The sequence below is a fragment of the Thunnus maccoyii genome, chromosome 1, assembly GCF_910596095.1.
Source record: "Thunnus maccoyii chromosome 1, fThuMac1.1, whole genome shotgun sequence".
NCBI lineage: Eukaryota > Metazoa > Chordata > Actinopteri > Scombriformes > Scombridae > Thunnus > Thunnus maccoyii.
In genome coordinates, this window is record NC_056533.1 from 26,537,979 (window position 1) to 26,559,449 (window position 21,471).

The 21,471-nt window shown below is 40.4% G+C and overlaps 1 protein-coding gene across 4 annotated transcripts in view; it reads left to right on the top strand.

The window, feature by feature from the left end:
- The window catches only part of pcdh17 (protocadherin 17), a 60,797-nt gene extending 39,610 nt beyond the window's left edge, over window positions 1–21,187 (top strand). For all 4 annotated transcript variants that reach the window (XM_042408131.1, XM_042408140.1, XM_042408150.1 and 1 more), the window contains exon 5: window positions 17,120–21,187. In XM_042408131.1, coding sequence (XP_042264065.1) covers window positions 17,120–17,817 — 698 coding nt within the window. In that variant the 3' untranslated portion in view covers window positions 17,818–21,187. The remainder of the gene's footprint in view (window positions 1–17,119) is intronic.
- The last annotated feature ends 284 nt before the right edge of the window (window positions 21,188–21,471 follow it).

Consider the following 21,471-nt stretch of genomic DNA (forward strand, 5'->3'; position numbering starts at 1 on the left):
TTTGCACTATAAATAGTGTTTTGTGGTACAGTATCTGCATTGATGTCTCCACATTCCAGCCACAGTGAGCTAGCTGTATGAATTTCATTAAACATCTCTTTTACATGTGTGGCACTGTACCATAGCTTTCTCATGCTGACAGAGATTGAGAGAGAGAATGCGTGTATATGTGTGTGTCTTGGGGAGTATGTGAGGATGGCGAATGGGAGTGTTTTTCTCCGATAACCTCAGTTTGTTACTTTTTGATCCTGCTAAATTAAGATAAGGGGCTTGGTTAATTAAACTGTCACATGGCAATACCTTGAGGAATTGCGAGGCCAACACAGCTTTAATTGGGTGGCTGCTATTGTCCCTGTGCTGCCTCTCCTCTCTGGGTAGCAGCCCCACAGAGGGGAAAAAAACACCCTCATGGCTACTGGCAAAGGATGGAAGAGTTGAAGGGATTCTGAGCTTAAACCTTTGAATGAAGAGAGGTAGGATAACGATGGAGTGATTGGATCTTAAATTTGTAAAAAAAAAAAAAAAAAAAAAAAACTAAATAAATTACATACCTAACATGTGATGCCCAAAATGGCTGAATGACAAGGTGTGAGACAGGTTAGACTTACAATCAGGAGTTAATTGCTGCTTCAGTATGTATGAACGAAAGTTGCGTAAAGCTCTGTATATTGCAGTAATCTCTGTGGTGCATTAGTTACAAGGCAGGTCTCCAAAGCCCCATGGACAATGTCAGCAAGCTTAAGATGCATCTGTAATTACCAGCAGCCAATTAACAGCTGACCTCACCATCCAAACTCAAACCACAACAAAGATCTATTATGGAGATTTAGATTTAGAAGGCTTGCAGTGTAAACAACTAAGTATGATTGATCTTCATACAGTGCTCATGGGTCTTTGCACCTCCTCTTTTGGTTTACACACGCACACACGCAATTCATTGAAATTCAGACCACAATGAGGTAGGGAGTGAGATGTATTGAGGATGTGTAAGGCTTATCTATAACAGGTTTTGAAAGAAAACCCCACTCAGTTCATCAACAGATGTGACTTTCCAATTAGTTAGCACTAGATTCACTGAAGTTTTAAAGGGTAAGGATGGCAATTTTCTATATTTTCCTTTATTGTCAACAAATCTAATCAAACCAACAATGAATTAATCTACTTAAGATCTACTCAAGAATTGATCACACTAAGTATTGTGTGTATATCCAAAGCCTGATTCCTCTTTGTCATAGACCTCCATTGTTGTCCAAATACTATTAAAAACTCATGACACGAGATACATTGTTGCATTGAGTGACATGTTTCTTCACAACAAAGAGTATGGGCATGTAAGTTTGTCTAGAAATGGCTCAAAAGACTAATAACAGGGATCACATTTTCAGTCTCCAGAGAGTCGTTCTGTGTAATGCAGATGCCACTGTGCATGCACAGGAACACGGTTCTGTTTAAAGTGCTTGGTTTGGTTGTGCTACATATCACAACCTTATGACTATGTACTACATTGTACATTGTAAATAACTTTAGTATAAAGTAAGATGTTGTGACTATACAACTATAAGCTAGAGAAACAATGTAAACAGAGCCGCACTCCCTCGCATGTGTAGTGGCGTCTGCCTTACACAGAGCTACTCTCTGGAAACTGAAAATGTGGTCGCTGTTATTAGTCTTTGGATCCAATCGCTAAACAAACTAACGTGCCCATACTTTTTGGGGTGAAGGAACATGTCACTCAGTGCAGTGGTGTGACTCACTGACGTGTTTCTACAACAACAGAGATAAGATTTATTAAATAAATCAGGCTTCGGATACACACACAATACTTGAAAGCAGGATGAGGTCATTGTTGGTTTGGCTCTGCACATGAAATTTGTTGACAATAAGAAAAATATAGAAGATCACCACCCTTATCCTTTAAGTGTGTTTTGTTGGAATTAGTTGTAGTAAGTTATAAGTATTTATATTTTTTTAACAGTCCTAGAGTGTATAGCAATACATTATTTTACCTGAATTTTTATTACATTTTAGGTGAAATACAGCATACGTTTTTATGAGGCACCATGCAATTCATCATATATCTGCAGCCATATCTGATATAGTTTTAGAAAGTAAGCATTATTATATTATTATTATAGGGTTTTAAAGACATTTTTGGATTGTTTTGGTGAAGAGAGTACCCTAGATAGCATATAATGCTCATTCTGTGGTGATGTTTTGAAAACAGTGGTCCATCTGTCCCTGAAGGTGATCAAAATCTGCCTTGATTAACAAGTGGGAAATCTGGGTGATGGTCTCCTGCGCTGCCTCTCATCCCCTCCCAAGTGGGGATCAAAGAGGATGCAGTTTTGAGCCTAAGGATAATCTCGTTCCCTAGATTGTGATAATGCTGCTCAGGATGATCATGTGGATGAGACCGGGTTTGGGTGTGCTACTGGATGTGGGTTCGAACTTGTGTGTGCATGCATGTGCTTGTGTGCCTGCGTGTTGGTGCTCAAAAGAGAAGAGGCAGACAATAGCAGAGTGAGCCAGTGAATTAGAGCACATAGACTGATGGAAAATACACACTCTTGCTGTTGCTGTATCCAGGCAACCACATCAGAATTCAAGACATATCGAACAACAGGTGATTGCCAGCATCTTCCTACTAGCTTTGAGCTGCTAAATTATGACCACTTCTACTCAAATATGAATTAATATACATATATGTATATTTTTAAGTGTAATCAGCTCAATCCTACTGTACACACACAGAAGCTTATTTCATAACGCCTTTACACCCAGTAACTGTGTTTGTTTTCTTTGTGAATTTTTGTTTTATTTGCGAGTCACAGTTTGTGAAATGACAGTGAGCTTAAGCTCTGCTGAATCTCATTTTAGTTTTAAGTTCCCTGTTGTTCCGCATGGTCTCTTCCCACCCTGATCCGTGTCTGGTGTTGGTGTCCAGCTGTTCCATCAGCACGACAAGTGGTTCAGGAAACTCCCTCATTGTTCACTGACCAATCACAAGCACACCAGAATGCTGTCAACGAGCATTTTCCACCCAGTGGTTTGCATTTGCCTACACCTGTGGTTTTTAGCCCAGGGGGCAGGGGATGCAGAAAGGGGAGAGGCTGGGTATTGGGGTGGAAAGGCAGTCAGGGTTGGGATTAGGCTGTCTTTCTGTCTGTCGAGATTAAACGAAATAGATTTATTGTGAGTTTCCCCCCATTTTGTCGTGTTTTTCCTCAAAATGCATCAGAGGACAGCTGAGTCTTACCAGCAGAATTTGCATTTTTGTAATTTGCATGAACTCATCGGAGCTTGGAGGCAACTTACGGTCGTGTGTGCATGTATGCATGCATGGGTGTGTTTGTGTGTCTGTGCATGTGCCTTGTAATTTGACAAGCAAAATAAAGAACTTGTCCAAACAATCAAATAGACATGACTGGAAAGAGCCTGTGCTGCATTCATGGAAATCTTGCACTCAAACTACCTGTGCAAGCATTTATTACTCAAAATTTACTGGAATGTTAAGAAATTACACTAACTGCCGTCACTGACTTACGACATGTTGTAACACAGTATCATGCTGCAGTAGAGAGTCTACTGTGGAGAGTTACTAGAACAGATATACTCTGCACTGCAGTGCTTTGCTAGCCTAGGTTGTGAATCTTATCAGGCAGAGTTGTGGTAGTGGATTTTGTGTGTGTGTGTGTGTACATGTTTGTTAGTGTATGTGTGTATGTGTGTGTGTGTGTGTGTGTGTGTGTGTGTGTGTGTGTGTGTGTGTGTGTGTGTGTGTGCGTGTGTGTGTGTGTGTGTCCAGGCCCCTCTGGAGTCCATTAATCCCAAATCTAACAGACTTACTGCAGAGGCAGCCTTTGATGTGTGCTGAATCCCTCTCTGGAATATTGGACGCTGCTTCCATAATATTCACTTCCCTTTCTCTCGTCAGGAATACATTGTTTTGTGTTTTTTTCCCCCATGATGCTGGGATCATCCAGCAGGACAGGTGGCTGCCATGTTATGAGTTTGTTTACAATTCAGGTGTGTTTTTACCAGTTCTCTGATCTGTAATTTTACATCTCTGAGCTCTTTTAATCCCATTCTTATCTTGTGTAAGCCTTCTAATCTTTGACCCTAATCTTAAACCACCACATAGAATCGGGCAGCGTGGATTGAGGAGAGTTGTTTTTTTCACCTTCAAATTCAATGCATACATTTGTGAGAGAGCTAGGGTCCTCTAGCCTTTGGGTTTTCTTTCTCATGAGCCGAGTCTGAGTGGTATTTATTGCTATATATTTCTATTTATTTGTATTTTATTGCAGTGGCCTGGAATTGAACCCGGCCTATTTTAAAGCCTTGTGCTCATAACCCACCAGTCCCAGGAGTGAAACAGATGGAGAGGCAAAGAAAGTATAAATTAGATAGTGAGATGGAAAACACATTTCTATTTGAAATGATTATCCCCCCTGATGGGTAGACTAATAGACCGTTATTGCATTTCCGTCAGTTTCTTTTAATCTAATCATACTTATAAACAGACGAGTGAGAGTGTTAGTGTGTGAGCATGTTTATCCACACAGAGACACAAGCAACCAGTGTCTAGACAGCAAACACCAATTTGGCTGGGGCACTGAGGAACATCAATGCTAAAGCAATGTTGCTGAAACACTAGGTATGTTCTTCAGCCCTGCATAGAGAGGAGATTGTAGTGACAGACAGACGGCAATAGGAGAAGGAGGTAAAGCAGAAAGAGAAGAGAGGTTGGCAGAGCTCACTGTGGCTAATACATCCAAAGTGTGTCAGTTAGCTTTCTAAATGTGTTAGGCCCTAGGGCTGAGAAAGCCAACACCATCGACTCAACCTACCTCTCTCCACCTTTCCACTTAGCCTCTGTTCAACACCCGCCAATATCCTTAGGGGAGCTACACTGCTGTTCATTGGCACAATTGATCAAATGCCTACATGCTAAAGTGTACAGTTTTCTTATTGCACGTATCAGTCTCATGAGGGCATGTGCCGGAGGATGAATTCAGAGTGGTACGCGGCATGGCAGGTAGCTTTACAGGTGGTGTGTCTTCACACTTCTTACCCTCTTTTGCCAGATCTATCACACTGTTTAACAAGAGGCCAGGCTCAGGGCAATCCCATTTTTAATACAGTATGTCATAATACTACTTTATTTGATAATTTGATATTTCACACAGTATCAGTGCCATTTATAGTGCAAAGAAAGGAAAAGTGCAATTTGAACTTTATCATATACATTTTCAGTATTGATGATGGTTGTTTTGACATTGAGATAACTGTGTAATTGCTGATTTTGATAAGTGCCATATAAATAATTGTTTATTTGTTATTATTTACCAAATTCCATGTAAACAGTGCAAACTTCTATGTACTTTAGTGCACTGAGAGGATTTGTAATACATGAATAACATACAAAGTGAAAATGCATGATTTTTTATGCTCCAGTAAGTCAAAGTGGAAGAAAATGAAAATATTTGCACACACTAGTAAGCAGGCTCAGTCTGTCATATTAGGCTGTTTGAAAACATCTGACATATGAGGTATGTGCTTAAACTCACAGTTACGTCAGCATTTTTACAGAAATATAGATGCTGTTAGTTTAGCTGAATTAATGTAAGACAGGTACATGGCACACAGAGATGGGTATCGTTAGGATTTTATCCATACTACTATTCTTATCGATTATCCTTATTGGTCAAAAAATATTTTGATTTAAAAAATAATAAATTCAGAACAGGATTAGAATTGATTGATATTTTAAACATAACTGAATATTGTTTCTAGAGCAGCAACAATAATGTTTACCTCAGAAATCCTATATCAACTTAGTAATATCTCCATGGAAACTAATCTGAAATGTCAATAAAACAACTAATATCCCTGACATCAAATACTGAGTGGAGTTTAGAAAGAAGAGCTGCCTGCAGGTACTGCTGGTAGAGAGGAGAAGCTGGGATGGAAGGGGGGCTGCCGTCTCAGCCAGTAGCTGAGTTTAAAAGAATTTGCTTTGATATATGTGGCAAACTAAGCTAAACAGTTTTGCTATATATAGACAGCTCTGGTTTTAGCTTGTTTTATAACAATTTTCTGTTAGCCTAACCAGCGTGTTATGGTTGTGTAAAAAAAAAAAGCCAGCAGTGGATTGTGGGCAAAGCAAGTAAACATATCTGTTTTCCACATGTTTATGCTCATTGGTGTGTTGATAAATTACTCTTATTGGCTTTTTACCCACGGAGGTTTTATTGCAGTTACAGTAACAAGCATAGTCTTTGTTTACTCAAGTATAATGTTATCTTCACTTCACCTGGTTCGCTGTCTCCACCAGGGCTTCCCTGGTCTGCTAGAGAGAAGAAGCTGCCCTCATCGCAACAATGAGTTACACCAAAACATATAAAAGTACCGATAAAAAACTGATCTTTAAAAAATCTTAACATTATAGAACCAGTTCCAATTCAGAACCAGGTTTCGGGGGACATACTTAAAGTTGTCACAGTAGTTCTCTTGAGAAATAACTTGAGGTTCTTGTCACGATCTGCAAATCAAATCTGAATAAGGAACACATATCATCGCAGTTCATTGGTGTTTCTAGCTTTTCATCCAGTCAGACTTGCTCATAAGTCCCAAACTGGTTTAGGATTTTTTTTTTTTTATATTTGCTGTATTATGCCTAGATTTCCAAAGCATTTCAAATGTGTATTTGTGATATGAAAACTTGCATTTCTAATATTTTCTGTCACTTTTTTGATGTCTGAAACATTTATCATAATCTCAAGTCAGCAACAGCCATGACCAACTGGGTTTTGGCCCCGTCTTAGCTTGCTTAAGTGTCAAGCCTCTTGACATCTTTCACCAACAGTACATATCCTGTCTTCATTGAGTTTGATCTTCAGCCACTAAGAAGAAGGTATTGCCAGTGGCAGCAAGCTGTCAAATAAGCATAAGGCTGACAGAATTTTTCTGTTTCTCTTGATGAATTTATAAATATTGCTGTTGCAACTTCATGTTGTAGCTTCATTCTACATACGGCTCAAAGCTGAAAATACTCAAGGTCATTTAATATTACAGAACCTCAGTGTAATAATAAAGACAATATTATAATACTATATACTCTAAATCTGTATTGTATTGTAGTGGTGGTTCTGTTGAGACAGAGAATCAGAAGCACTCTCCCTAATCCTGCTAAAGAAGTACACATGGGAATGATTACTTGCACAAAGCCATGACACCCTGAGTTGTTCAAATCCCTTTGTTCAAAAGAGAACGATGGAGAGGCAGACAGAGAGAGAGAATAAAAGAAAATGATTTAATTCAGCAAATGTGACAGGATTGTATGATGTCTGGTGGATCTTGTTATTATATGGATTGTCTGAATGAAGCCTCAACAGTTGCAATTGTGTTTATCCTTGTTGTTTTGGGCCAGATATCAGGACAGGGCCACGACGCCTCGTTTTAGGCACTAAATCCAATCTATTTAAGAGATCCCTCAAATCTAGAGTGTTGGAAATAACATCATAAAATAGTATGGTTAAAATGTAAAAATTTGTCAGAGCGAGGCACTTCAAAAGACTACCCTCTGTGAATTAGCAACAAAAGGTTTCCCTTCATTCTTTCGTTAATAGGGTGTTTTAAACCTGTTTTCTCCTTGGATAGAAACAGGATTTCTGTAATGAGCTAGTGAGTCATAGATTCTCGTGGCTTAATTTTTTTTTATTCCTTGCTCTCCCTTTTCTCTCTCTCTCTCTCTCTCTCTCTCTCTGATTCTCACTTTATTCTTGCGCTCACTATCTCTCTAAATGGGCCAAGGCAACTTTCCCTTTCCATCTACTGGGGGAAGGAAGTAGATTAAGGCTATTAACAGGCAGAAGGATGCTGATCAGCCTCTCTGGTCTCTGGTCTTGTGCCTGGGCCATACTGCGCTCTCTCTCCTAAGGCTCTCTAGTTATAAACACCCTTCGATCACGGTGTGTTTGTTTGTTTGGTTGGTGATTTTGGTATGTGTGTGTGTGGCAAAGGGTGTTTTGTTTGGCTGAAACAGTCCACTTGATTCCCACAAATATGCCCAAATACATTCTAAGGGTGTCATGCAGTGACCAAAGCAGCAAAAAAAAGTGCACTCCCCGTCACGTCTGCAAACAGTAAGTACAGTAGTAGTGAGTCGAAATAAAACATGGTGAAGGCATGCTGTGTCTGTTTATGTTACTTATGAGTGAGCATGCTGAGATGCACACAAAATAAAAACAAGACACACACAAGCTTGCTATATTTAGATGACAAACTGCTGTAAACCCAGGCTAAAGAGGGAAGAAATAAACAAAAGAGAGGAAAAAAGAGCGAGGCGGTCCAGAAGCATCCCCTGTCACGGTGCAATCCCCCATGTCCTAATTACACAGGCTTAGAGGAAACGGAGGATTAGCCACTGATTCACCACGCTTCTCGCCTCATCTTCTAATAAGTCCCCTTCTTGTCTCCTTGCCACCCTTTGTGCCACCCTCCATGTCTCTCTCCAGGTAAAGGTAGCAAGATACTATTGACCTGTGGCTTTCTAGCTGTCTTTGTTCCTTCTTGCTAACATGTCAGTCTCAGACAACGACTCCACTACCATTTTATGTGCGGTATTTAGACATAAGACACTGTTCACATCACCAGTACATAGAAAACACAGTCTCATTAGTATATCATGTCTTATTTTATATGAAGAGATTTTATGTGAGTGCATGTGTTTACGTCGGTGTGTTCACTTGCTGCACTTGCTGGGTAAATGCATGATGTTCTCATTTTTTAGTGTGGAATCTAAATTTATTTATTAAACATGCAGGTTTAGTTCTCATGCTTACAACAAAATACATGGTATGAGTGTATTGTTGTAGCTGATTGGTGTACATACCTTCAGATAATTGTCCAAATGTGCATTGATTATTTCAATGTATTGTAAAACTATTGATATTTTTTCAGGCTAGGTTATAGCTTTTTCATATTAATGTTTGATATAAATAGCTTGATGACAGCAGGAATGACATCTATATCTAATAGCCTGCCTGTGGCTGTTCTGCTGCAATTGCTCCACCATTAGAACACTTAAGGAGTGAGAGAAAGAGGAGTTGAAGAGTGAGCTATAGCCAGAGGAAATGTGAATTTTACAAGGTCTTAAGTCACAAGCTGGAAAAAAAGCCTCAGATTTTTTGATTGGCTAAAGCAAAGATCATTCTTGACTGACCTTGCAATATTTATTGAGTGCCTCTGACTACTGTGAACACTGAATGCTCTGAGCTGCTGTATGTGCAACAGGGGGAAAAAATACACAAAAATAGTTTATTCATTGTCTTAGTTTTCTTCCTCTCTGCTGGTCTGTCTCTGGCAAGAAAAGCACCTGAATGAAGAACACATTCCTCAATAGGTTACTCAATAGGTTGGGAATTTTCTGAGCAGAGTTGTCACACGTCACAGATAAAGTTTGCCTGTACTCAGCGCCTTTTAGCCTTGGATGGTTTCCCATGGCCGTTCATTACTGTTGAACCTGTTTGTTGTTTTTTTTTTCTGGTCTGAGGTCTGATTGTCGACAGATAACAGAGAAATGCTGAGATCTTTCCACTTCCCAACACCCCCACCCCCTTTTCACACAGTTGTCTCAAGGCCAACCTTCATGAACAATTAAAGCTGGCTGAAACCTTTGATAATTGAGATTATAGCAGGCAGCACATGGCTCAGCTGTGAATAACACGTCAAAAGCATGCAGTGAAAACATACAAAATGCAAGGAAATCCAATTCATATTTTAATGGAGTATCTTTAAATGAGGTTCATTAAAAAACAATCAATATACCCTCAAGTTGCAGACACACTGACACTGGCAGAGCTAAGCGCACATTCCATTCTGCTCTACTCAGATACAAAAGGGCAAACACAAATGCCTACACTCACACACACACACACACACACGGGTACACACATGCAGCAGCCTTTATATAACCAGGTAGGTCACCTGCAAACAAATTTTTATTTACAAGGACCACATTGTGCATTTCAGGGCCCTCATTGCTGGTTTGTGTTAAAGGGAAAGTGCTGTTTGAGAACATCAACCTGCCTGTCTAGATGCCCCTCATCTCTACAACCCACAGACCTTTATCACCACCCACAGCACACAGCCCTGCTTGCTCATCATTGATTAGGCTTTGTGTGTTTGTTTTTGTTTGAATATGAGCTTATGCTCCTCTTCCTCCTCCTCTTGGGTTTTTATCCCTCTTTCTCCCATGCATAAATACTCTCTCCTCAGGGTGTTCTTTGAACAACTTAGCCAGGCATTAGCTGACGGAGGGGCCTGCAGTTTGTGAGGGAACGCCTGAAGAGAGGACGTGTTTGATCCTGAGATATATGTCCTTCATTCGGTCTCGGCAACGCCAGCCACTGGGCACCCCCACCGTTGCTGCCAAGCATTTCCTGCTATGCATCGGTATTCTCTTGCCTCCCACTGTGATAAAAGCTATTACACTGGAGAGAAGTATCCTTCACTATGTGCTAAGCCACCCACAGCACAAAACAATCCAGATCTAGCCTATTCCCTCAACACACGGCCACACTCAGTAGAACTTTGAAATAGTAATTGTATGCTGTTAACCAACAATTTATCATATTATATCATAAAATTCTTTTGATTTGGATACAGCTACATTATTTAGATACATTAAATTGATTGTGGGTTCTGGTGCCTGGGATGTCATATATTCTTTAAATAATGAGAGCCTCACTAGAAATAAAAATATGGACTGTATTTAAAACTGCAATTTACACCACATTTACATATTAATTCAAATCATGGGCACCATTTACTTTTGTTAATAGGTTTCAAGCAGAGAAGCAAGCTACTATGAAATGCTGGTCCCTAAGCAAACTGTGATGGATGCACTAAAACAGCAGTTCCATGGAAATACCACTGTATTGAAACCTCAAAATGTTGACAAAACAGACCTAACTATAAATAAAAATCTGCTTTCCCCGCACCACTCTGTTTTAGAATCATAACAGTATCAGATGCAGTAATACACTTGATTAATGTTCTCATTTTCATCACAATAACGATGACAGTGACAATAATGATGATAAATATTGTGATTTCTTTAGGTCTGTGTCATGATAAAACTAAAGTCACAGCATAATATTCATAATACTACAGTAGTTATTTTATAAAACTGGGAGTAGATGTTCACAAATTCTAGTGAATACAATATTCAATGACTGTTTTAAAGCCCCAGGACTAATTGGCCCTGTAGTCTACCTTGTAAACTGATTTATTAGGGAACAAAAACTGAAAATTTCGAAGCAACCTGTGCACTGAGACCCAAATTTTTAAATTCTCTTTGACTGCTGCTATTTGGTAGACTGGCGACCTGAGACGTCATAACATATTTACTGAACATTAGGCTCAGTCAGAGTTGAGACTCTGTCATCTGTGCAGTTCAAATATTTAGTCACCCTGATTGGCTGAGAACACGACGAGGGGGCTGCATGAATCAGCTGGGCTAGGTAGCAGTAGGCGAGGAGATTAAAAACATAATAACACACATGCACACACACACACACACACACACACACACACACATAAACACATACTGTGAGCTCCCTCAGGTGAACAGGTGCAGTCGTGGTCTGTCACAGATGCTCTGCGCAATTCGTCAGCTGCCAGTCCTCCTGTCCACCTCGGGTGGGTTGGGGGATTTTCACCACAACACAACTCAACACACACATTATCTCGGATCATTCTCCATTTTCATTGGCTACTTTAGTAGCTCATAGAGCTGTCTAATGACCACCCAGGTGTGCATGATGGTAAAATAATTCACCATCACAGTGTTGGATGCTAAATTGTTATTTGATCTTCGCTTTTAATTTCCGGCACATTATTTTTTAACTTAGTGCATGTTTAAGTTTCCTATCTGTTTGTCCTGTTTTCACTTTGCTGCTGCTGCTTTGCTAGCAATAGCCTGTGTGTACAGCTCTCTCTAGTTTCCCCCCCTCTGTCCACAGGAACCACAGTGTGTGACAGAGGGACATTAATCACAGGGCTGGGTAATAAAGCGAGGAGGGATGGGCATGTAGGGCCAGGGGGGCAGGCGTCTGGAGGGAGAAAAGGGTGTTTAGGGAAATCACACCATGCTTTATGACACACACTGATACACAGACACACTTTTACACTCACAGGTTTAGGTGCACATCCTTCACGCACTGTACCGAGAGAGCTTCCACTCTGAAAGTTTGAAAAATTAAATCGAGGAGAGGACAAAAAACATCTCTGGATTCTAGGGATGGTGACTGGTTATTTTCTGTTAGTGTGAGTTGAGGGAGAGCCTTGTGCCTTCTTGCCCACTAATTTGTGTTTTGCATGGCCTGTGGCCCTTGTTAATTAAGTGTTAATTTCATAAAAGACTTTTTTAAGAGAGGGGCATTTTTTATAATTGAAGAGAGATGCGAGATGTTTTATGGCTGAGTAGAAGAAGTACCTTCAATGTTGCTGCAACGCTGAGGTTTTCGTGACACTGATACACTCATTATGGTTATAAAATGTGGCTGTATATATATGATTACATTACTACTACATTACTAAATAGCAGCAGAACACACAATTTAGTAGTCCACTGGGTTTTTGGGGTTTTTCTTTCCTCCAACATTTAGCTCTGACCCCTTTAGGTTATTGAAATTATTTAATATCAACCTCATTCCATTTTGACATTTTACAGTGGACACTGGGTTGTGAATCATATCAAGTGGACCTTTGATAGTAGATATTGTGTGGTATAGGTATAAACTAACTCATACATGCACATGTATGCAATTTCTAAGCACAGTAGATGTAGGCCTCTGTTTTGTTGTCCATTGTTGTTTTTTAAATACATTGGTAAGTCATTACACTGTATGTTTTAGGTGATTTATTCACTTTTTAATTTAATTCTTCACTCAAATTCTTCATTCAAATTCTTCTTAATTTACAATGCAAAAACTTGAACTGATTTTTACTTTTTAGATAAGGCACCTCATTTATTCAGAAAGTAATTAACAAATCCTTCTTTCCTCTATCTATTCGCTTTCACTAGCCTATCTCATCCCAGGTGCTGTTACGAGGCTTGGCAATATCTGATGCTGACAAACAACTCAATGAACCAGGATCATTTACCTTCCCCCTGTATGCAATGTTGCTGAGTTAACGGTCTTTCTGAATTGGTAAAGGTTTCTTTGACACTGTGTGTCCTTTTGCTATTGCTCAAAGATTTCTTAGAGCAGCTTTGCTACTTTTATAACTGTTTCATGTGCTTTTAGCAGTAAAGATAACTGGCACCCACATAGCTATCCTATCTAACTCATTGTTACCCAGTCTTACTATTCTGCCCTAAAGCAAGGCAATTAACCCTGCCAGAAGTAGTAAGATAGCACTGGCTTGCCGTTAAAAAAAACATCCACAAGTACAATGGAGTGTGCGGAGTTAATTAAACTTTTTTGTTAGCAATAGAGGTGTAATAAATAACTGATTTCAATCAGGGATTCAGGTCAAGTGTCTACAATAGGGCTGCAAAGATACAAATATCAACTGCGCCAGCCTCTGACCAGGCCATTTGATCAGTGTCTCAGTGACTCTTTCTTTGTAAATGAAGCTGAATCTTGCCTCTCCTCTCCTCTTCTGATGTCTAAGAAGTTTTGTACACGTTTGATACAGAGCAATCAAAAATCCTTGCTGCATATCAGTGGATTGTCCCCTCCCTTTCTCGTCGTTCCTATTTGGTTCAGGGCCTATGTGGTTATAAGATGTACTGTTCCTTTAAAAGCTTTTATGTAAGATGAGATTTACGGACAAAAGTATCTTAAGCTATAGAATGTCAGTGCCCAGGATTAGAAACTTGATAAAAGAGCGAACACTGAAAGATAAAAAATGCTGTCTGCCTGTTGTAAACATAGATTGATATCTTGAGGTTTTGACTTTTAGAACAGATACTTTGAATTTCATCTGAAAAAAGGAAAGCAGTCATGTTGCAAATAGGAAAAAAAATAGTCCCATGATAGATTAAGGACAAGGGAGTGGACAGCATAATCAGGTCAAAAGTGATGGAGATATATTAAAGGTAGTAACCCACCACCCCCCTAATATGGCAGTTTTTCTTAGTGATTTACTGTATATTCAAAAACATTTGCAAGTTATTAGTGCATTTAATCATTGTACCATACCAAATCATTGACTGATTGATTGAATTGTGACAACATATTGCATGAATCAGTGTATCTATCAGCGTAATTTATCTTGGAACATAGACAGTGCAAAGAGAGAAACTGGAGAGTGGGAGTGACAGAGCGAGCCCCTGGTAGCCAAATCATCACAGGCAAATGTGTCCTTGGTGAAGGCTTCTATTGCCCATTCCAGAGAGTTGTTGGAGCCATGGTGGAGAGAGAGAGAGAGAGAGAGAGAGAGAGAGAGAGAGAGAGAGAGAGAGAGAGAGAGAGTGGGGGGGATGAATGTCACCCCTGCTCTCATATGTCATATTGTTAGCCATAGATATGAGGAGAACGCCTCAAGGTTGAACGTGCAGCTGAGACATGAATAATCTATCAGAGGTTTCCTCCAACTAAATAGAGGGAAATATGTCTGCATGGATTATTTATGCTTTAATATGCACACAGTGAATGGACAATCACCTCTGAGAGCATGAAGACATTGTAGGGGCTAAGTTAATTGTGTGTGTCTTGAATGCATGTGAGCTGGGTGTGTGAAAGTCAGTGGTTGTCTTGCTGTTAAGCTTGGATACATGTAGGGTATTTTGTGGCTTGGTGATGGATTATAGGGTGTTCTGGTTGGACCAAATCATCGATCTTTGTGCTTTGACATGTTGTTTATATCCTCTTACTCAAATCATTCTCGCACAAACACACACAAATGCTCCTCAGCATGTGCAGATGCATTCGCTCACCCCCCACACCATTTAAATGTAGTCCATCTGAAACTGGTCAGGCCTCCACTTTCCAGCTCACCTTATTTCCTCTTCAGATGACTGCCGCGACATGGGAAATGTCAGGCTCTCTTTGCCAGCGCTGTTTGGCCTCTTCAAACATTTGTGAAGTGTTAAGCTCATCTCTACAGCTTAGGAGGGCAGTCTCTCAGGAATCTAGGCTGCTGACCTGCAGCACGGCAAAGACAGCCTAGCCAAGTGCACTCAAGCATATCCACTCTGCCTGCTCATTCGCATCAACAAAAGATTGTATTAGTCCCAAGTTTGTGGTCTTTAAAGCAGCACTCTCGACATGCTGTAAAGGTCCATGCATTGCATTATGGAATTGATGGGGTGGCTTTACAGCCCCTAACGGTAATGTTGTTGTCTTCTCACCTTCGGTGGAGAATAATAGTGGAAATGATGTAAAGTTCTGAGTAGCCTCAATCTATATCCTTTAAATGTTGTCTTTAAAATAACCTCTTTGAGAGCATCCCGTATTCACTTCCTGTGTGATGTCACCTACTGACTTTAATTTTTTTGAACCACACTTGTTGCAGGAAGATAAATTAATCTGATTTAAAACGTGGTTTTGACCATTTACATTCAAGAGAGGAGGGGGGAGGGGGAGAGGGGAGGTGACAACAAGCTGTTAACTGTTAATTATAAAAATGTGACATTGCTAACTCTATGACTAACTTTTAGTTCATGTATTGCTGTCTGCCACTTGTGCCATTAACAATAAAAACACCAATAATGCAGAAATGAAGCTCCTATGAAAACTTGCCTAATTCCTCTCAACAAATAAGGCTGCCTCAGTTCTGTTTCTGTGAGTGCTGTGTCGCTTTAAGAAATTAGAAATGTGGTGCTTGTCTTGAGCGTTTGGCTCCACAAACAGGCAGAGACGCATCACATATCTCAAAACCAACATGCAAATTTGATTTGCCTGAGCTGCCGCATTTGTTTAGGAGCCTGTGCAAGCAACCTTTGGATTTTTACTGGAGAGCACTATTAAATGCTGGTGTTTTGTTGCGTTCATCAATTTGTCTAACCTGTGCCTTGTAGCCTTTTAAAGACAGCACACTGAGATGTGTTGAGTAGTGTATGCAACTAATCTATTTTAGTCCATCTAAATAACAGATACAACAAATGTCCCCCAAAAAGTGCCAGAAATAACAGTCACTGCTTTTTAAAGTCAGTTTATCACAGTTTGTTGTAAATGACCACTTATAGTATATTACAGTCTGGTATGGGTGGGAGGATGAGAAACAAGCAACTCCCAATACCAATTTCATTCATATAGTCTCAACTGTTAGGATCCTGTCTTTTTGTGTGTCTTCTCTTGTTTTCATCCCACCCGGCCAATGGAAAAATTCCATTTGTGGGACAACAGATGCTCCGTTTTCTCCTCTATTTTTCACTTCACGCCCAAGAGGAGAAAAAATGTGCTCCTCTTTTTACTTATTTATTTATTTTTTTAACCAAGTTCTGGATTCGTTTGACACAGGCATGAACACTCCCATAATCAGCCAGAGTGCGCATCCTTCTGAATAGAGATGAAAGAGGGGAATACACACTCACACTCACAAATACACACATACACATAATACAACAAGCACACAAATAGACAGGCACAAACACACAGGGAAGAAGCACAAGCCATTTGGCACAGCCTCTCTGTCTAGGGAGGGCTTCAAAGCCCACTGACATGAATTTATGATAACGGCACTATGCCTTTGCCAAACCTCAACTGTTGTTGTTTTTCTCTTGCTCCCTCCCCATCTCCTCTCTATGCTCTGCCATCCCCTTGATCAGAGCTTTGGAAAATGCTAGCAGGTGTCCCCCAGTCCCTTGGAAAGGTGTGTGTATGTATGTGTGTGTGCGTGCACATGTGCATGCATTTATATGTGTCTTTGGGATGGGACATCCTTAGCTGGCTCTTCCTTTTTTTTTTACATAATTCAATTAGGCTTGGCTTTACTTCCCTAACACTGGGCTCCAACTCTGTGTACTTTTAACTTCAGTTTCATAATAACACTGTGATTATATTACCGTCTTACGATGTGGTTTTACTCTATTCTATGCGCACTACTCATATAAATATCCCTCTCTTCTCCATCCATCCCCTCCTTTTCTTTCTATCTGCAGATGAGGATTGTGTGAATTGTACAGAGGAGTGCCGAGTACTGGGTCACTCTGACCGCTGCTGGATGCCTCAGTTCCCAGCTGGGGGAAACCAGGCAGAGGGTGTCGACTACCGCAACAATATGTTCGTGCCAGCAGGAATGGAGACCGTGCCTGAGACAGAGACCTACGAGACTGTCAACCCCAATGGCAAGAAGACGTTCTGTACATTTGGCAAAGAGCGGCGTGACCACACCATCCTGGTTGCCAACGTCAAGCCCTACTTGAAGGCGAAACGTGCCCTCAGCCCACTGCTCCAAGAGGTACCCTCAGCATCTAGCAGTCCAACCAAGGGCTGCTCCACCATGTCTCCTTGCTCCTCAGTCAAAAGCCCAGCTGACGGGGCTGAAGGCAAGCCTCCTCCTGCCACCTGCTCTGGCCACTACGGGCCTCCTGATGGTCAGTACCTGTCACCAACCAAACAAACCAGGGACCAGGGGGTCTACCCACCCTTGCCTCCCTCAGACCCAGTGGCCAAGGTGCTCGCTGAGGCCCGCTCCAGGATCAGCCAAGAGACAACAGGTGAAATGGAGTGTGTCCTGGAGCAGGTGGAGCCCGACGCGAACCGTGACGGAATGGACGCTGACCAGGTGGTGAGAGACATCGACAAACTGTTGCAGGACTGCAGAGGAAGTGAGGCCACTGGCACACTCAGGAAGTGACATGAAGGACTTCAACAAAAAGATGTAGGGAGGTAGAGAGAGGAATAGGATGCTATTCCAAAAACTCTCATGCCAAAACTGTCACCAAAACAAATCAAAAGGTTAAATGGCTCTTATAATAGGAGCTCTTTTCACTGTATTTGTTGTTGAAAAGTACTGACACTGGACGGACAATGGGAACATTTATTATGTCAGTCATTTGGCACCAGTTATGATGCTAAGATCCCTACAAAGAAAAAAGGAACTGTGCAACAAACATCTGAATTCTGCTGAATTTCTAAACTCTTTTGTTTTGGATTCTTAAGCAAATTGCAGAGGCTTATGCCTCTGGCACCTCGCAAGCTTTTATCTAAGTGCCCACCAGCTCATAAGTGTGTTGTTCATGGTCTCTCGTGAAATCCTACATATCTAAGTGTGTGTAGGTGGATTTCTGTTATGTGTGATGGCCATAGACACTGAAGGAGAAAGGACTATTTATGGTCAGACATGACAATCGATGCGAAAACAGAGAAACAAATTCTAATCTATTTGGGACAGTGAAAGACCGAAATACACAAAACAACCTTATCTTTTCTGACTTTAATATAGGTGTTTAACGTGTGATGGATCCTGTATCTGAACATGAAGAGATTGATTGTTAATCAGGGGTGTGTTTGCAGGGGTTGGTTATGGACTTCGGGTTAGAGGGGCCTAAAAGCTCCACTGAAGGAGAATTATTAACAGTGTAACCATGTTTCACCTGTCATTTGTAGCCACATGTGTAAGCTGTGTCTGTCTCACGCCTCTATTTAAACATTCATGTTGCTGACTGGTGTAGTCGCACGCACCAATTTTACACATGTGTGCTGCACTTTGCGCATACACACGCTGATACACTCAAATGCACTGATGCCCCCACACACACGCAAACACACACACACACACACACACACATTGATGCATATACACAACTGGCCATCTGTGTAATTGTCTTATACATGTACATCATCAGCTTTCAGTCCCTTGTGTAGAGTGAATTACCATGTGTGTGACTAAGCCTTAAGGCAATCACAAGTTGTATAAAAAGGGACATTTTTCCTCAACTGTGAAAAGATGATATCTATATGATTATATAGATGACTATATGTATGAATCCATGTATAGTGTCCAAATATTAACAAAATATTTATACATTTTATCAGAAAAAAAAAGAAATGAGGAATCTCAGCAAAACGTGTCCTCGAGTTAAGGTCAGGAGTGTGGTATTAACTCAAAGAACTGCAAAGGACACTGCCATTGTTTCGAAGACAAATATCCAAAAATATGAATAAACAAGAAAATGTCCCTTCACATTATCACTATACATAATATCATTATATGTGTAAATGTATTCAATTTAGATGTGTTTACATCAAAAAATTGACATATTTTTATTGATTTTACTGCAATTTCTGTGCATTTGAGCCAAATTGTTATGTGTACAAAAGCTATATTGTGTATTTTATTAAATTAATATATAGTTGTGTTGCAATATACATGGGCTTATATTGTATTTGGCAAAAGTTGCCTTAGTAGCTGTCGAACTCTGTGAGTTTGCTTTAGTTTGGGTTTTTGTTGGTGTTTTTGTTTTTCCTCTCTATTCTGCATCTTTGCAGGCTGGCTTCATGCTTTTGAGATGTCGCCTCTTTTTACCCTGAGATCCAGCTGGATCAAATACAATAACTGTTGAAAGCTTAATGAGCCAGCTGATCTAGAATACAATTCAAACCAACAACAAAAAGCAACAACCACAAGATAACAGTTTGAATATTTTTACTGAGCAGATTTTTACAGGGCAGCTATTTTCTTTAACAATAACTAGTATGCGTATTTTGTGTTCATTATGTTTTTACTTTCTTTCCAAAAAAGAAACCTGCCATATGGAAAGTGGAGTGGTTTCCTTGGTGATCATAAAACTGCCTTACTGTCTCTGCGGAGAGCTTGTTGTATCTGTGGAGCTTGTGACTGCTTATGAAGCCCTGGTCCACCAGAATGTGCATTTTCTATAAAGGACCAAAAGAGGTTCTTTTTCAGCAGTCTGTGTTGTTTATGTATGTACTCCTTCTCAATACATGTTAGAATTCTCATACTTTGCAGAGAAACTTGACATCTGAAATTCTATCTGAAGTTACTTTGGATTTGATGTCTTAGCTGTTTAGGTACACGGTTTATATAACCAAGTGTCTTCACATTCAGGCTTTCTTAAAAAAAAAAATATACAGACATTTATTTTTGAAAATCTTGGCACATTTCGGCCACTCTCTGAAATAATAATGGGAGGTGCTTTTTCTAATATTGTCTGACAGTAAAATAAGCAGAACAGTAGGCTATTAGACTAGATGTGTTTTGGAAGATGTGACCACAATCACCAAATCTATGTAAGATGCATCCATGAGAGGGAACAGTGACTTACATTCATATGGCTCCTGGTGTGTTTACTGTGTAAAGTGTATCCAAGCTGAGTTGGAATCTTGACAACAGATATAACACATTCTATCCCGCAGGCATGTCACGTCTGAGTATTTTTGCTATTTCTGTTCTTGCCTATTTTTCTTAATCGAGGTACATGTCTGGACATTTTCCTGTCATCCTGCTGTTCTGCTGCATCTTTTGCCTATTTCCCATCCTCCTTTCTTTTTATTTCACTCTTCATTTGCTTACTTTTCTCCTCTTCAGCTGTTTGCTTTCTCACCTCTGAGGAGCAAAGTAACTGTTGCCTTTCCTCCTCTCTTTCGTCTGTTAAGTGTTTGGTTTCGGTTTGCCCTTGCTCTTTTCCTGGGAGATGGCAGAGACTGTTTTTAGAGAGGGAAAATATTTATGGTTATTTTTAAATGAGATTTTTTTGTTATCTCACTCAAGTATCTGGATAAATCAAGCGAGCCTGACGTTCACATCATACAAACAGTTAAAATGTGATCTTCAAACTGCGCACTGCAACTGTGATCCTGCGAAAAATACTGTTACACGTGTGTGCGTGTGCGCACATAGGCACGCACACAAACACCTGGGCACTTCAGCAACACACTGCCTTTCATTTAAATGCATAGCACCTTAAAGGTAAAATAAAGGCTGAGAGAGAGGGCAAAACACTACCCAGACAAATGTGACGCTTCCACACTTGTCTTCATGGTTTATTTTCTTTTCATCTCATTGTGCTCAGTCGTCATGCTAGATCAAGCATTCTCTAAACAGTGTGTGTGTGTGTGTGTGTGTGTGTGTGCGTGCGCGCATGTGCTTTATTCGCTTTCATGCTCCTCTTGTTTGACAAAACAATTCCTTTCTTGCTGTTTAATTTCTTTTACCTGTGTACTATAGAATTAATTCCAACTCACATTAAACCTCTTTTCCTGTGCTCCCTGTTTTATTTGGGCACTAATTAAAAACTAGCGCAGAGTTCACTCCAGGATTCCGTCTTTTACTCAGAGTCTGGCTGCCACTAACAGTCACTGTCACAGTTCAGGCACATTTAAAGTGCTGTCCCCTCTAATGGTGTTCCCCTGGCCTGGCCATTGTCTGTACACTTACAAACCGTGGGCAGGAAATGAGCTGGGTCCAGTGGATGGAAGGTATTCTTTAAAGCCATGGCCCCTCTCTCAGGCTATTTGCTGTCTATTAGAGCAGAGCCTGCTGCTGAGG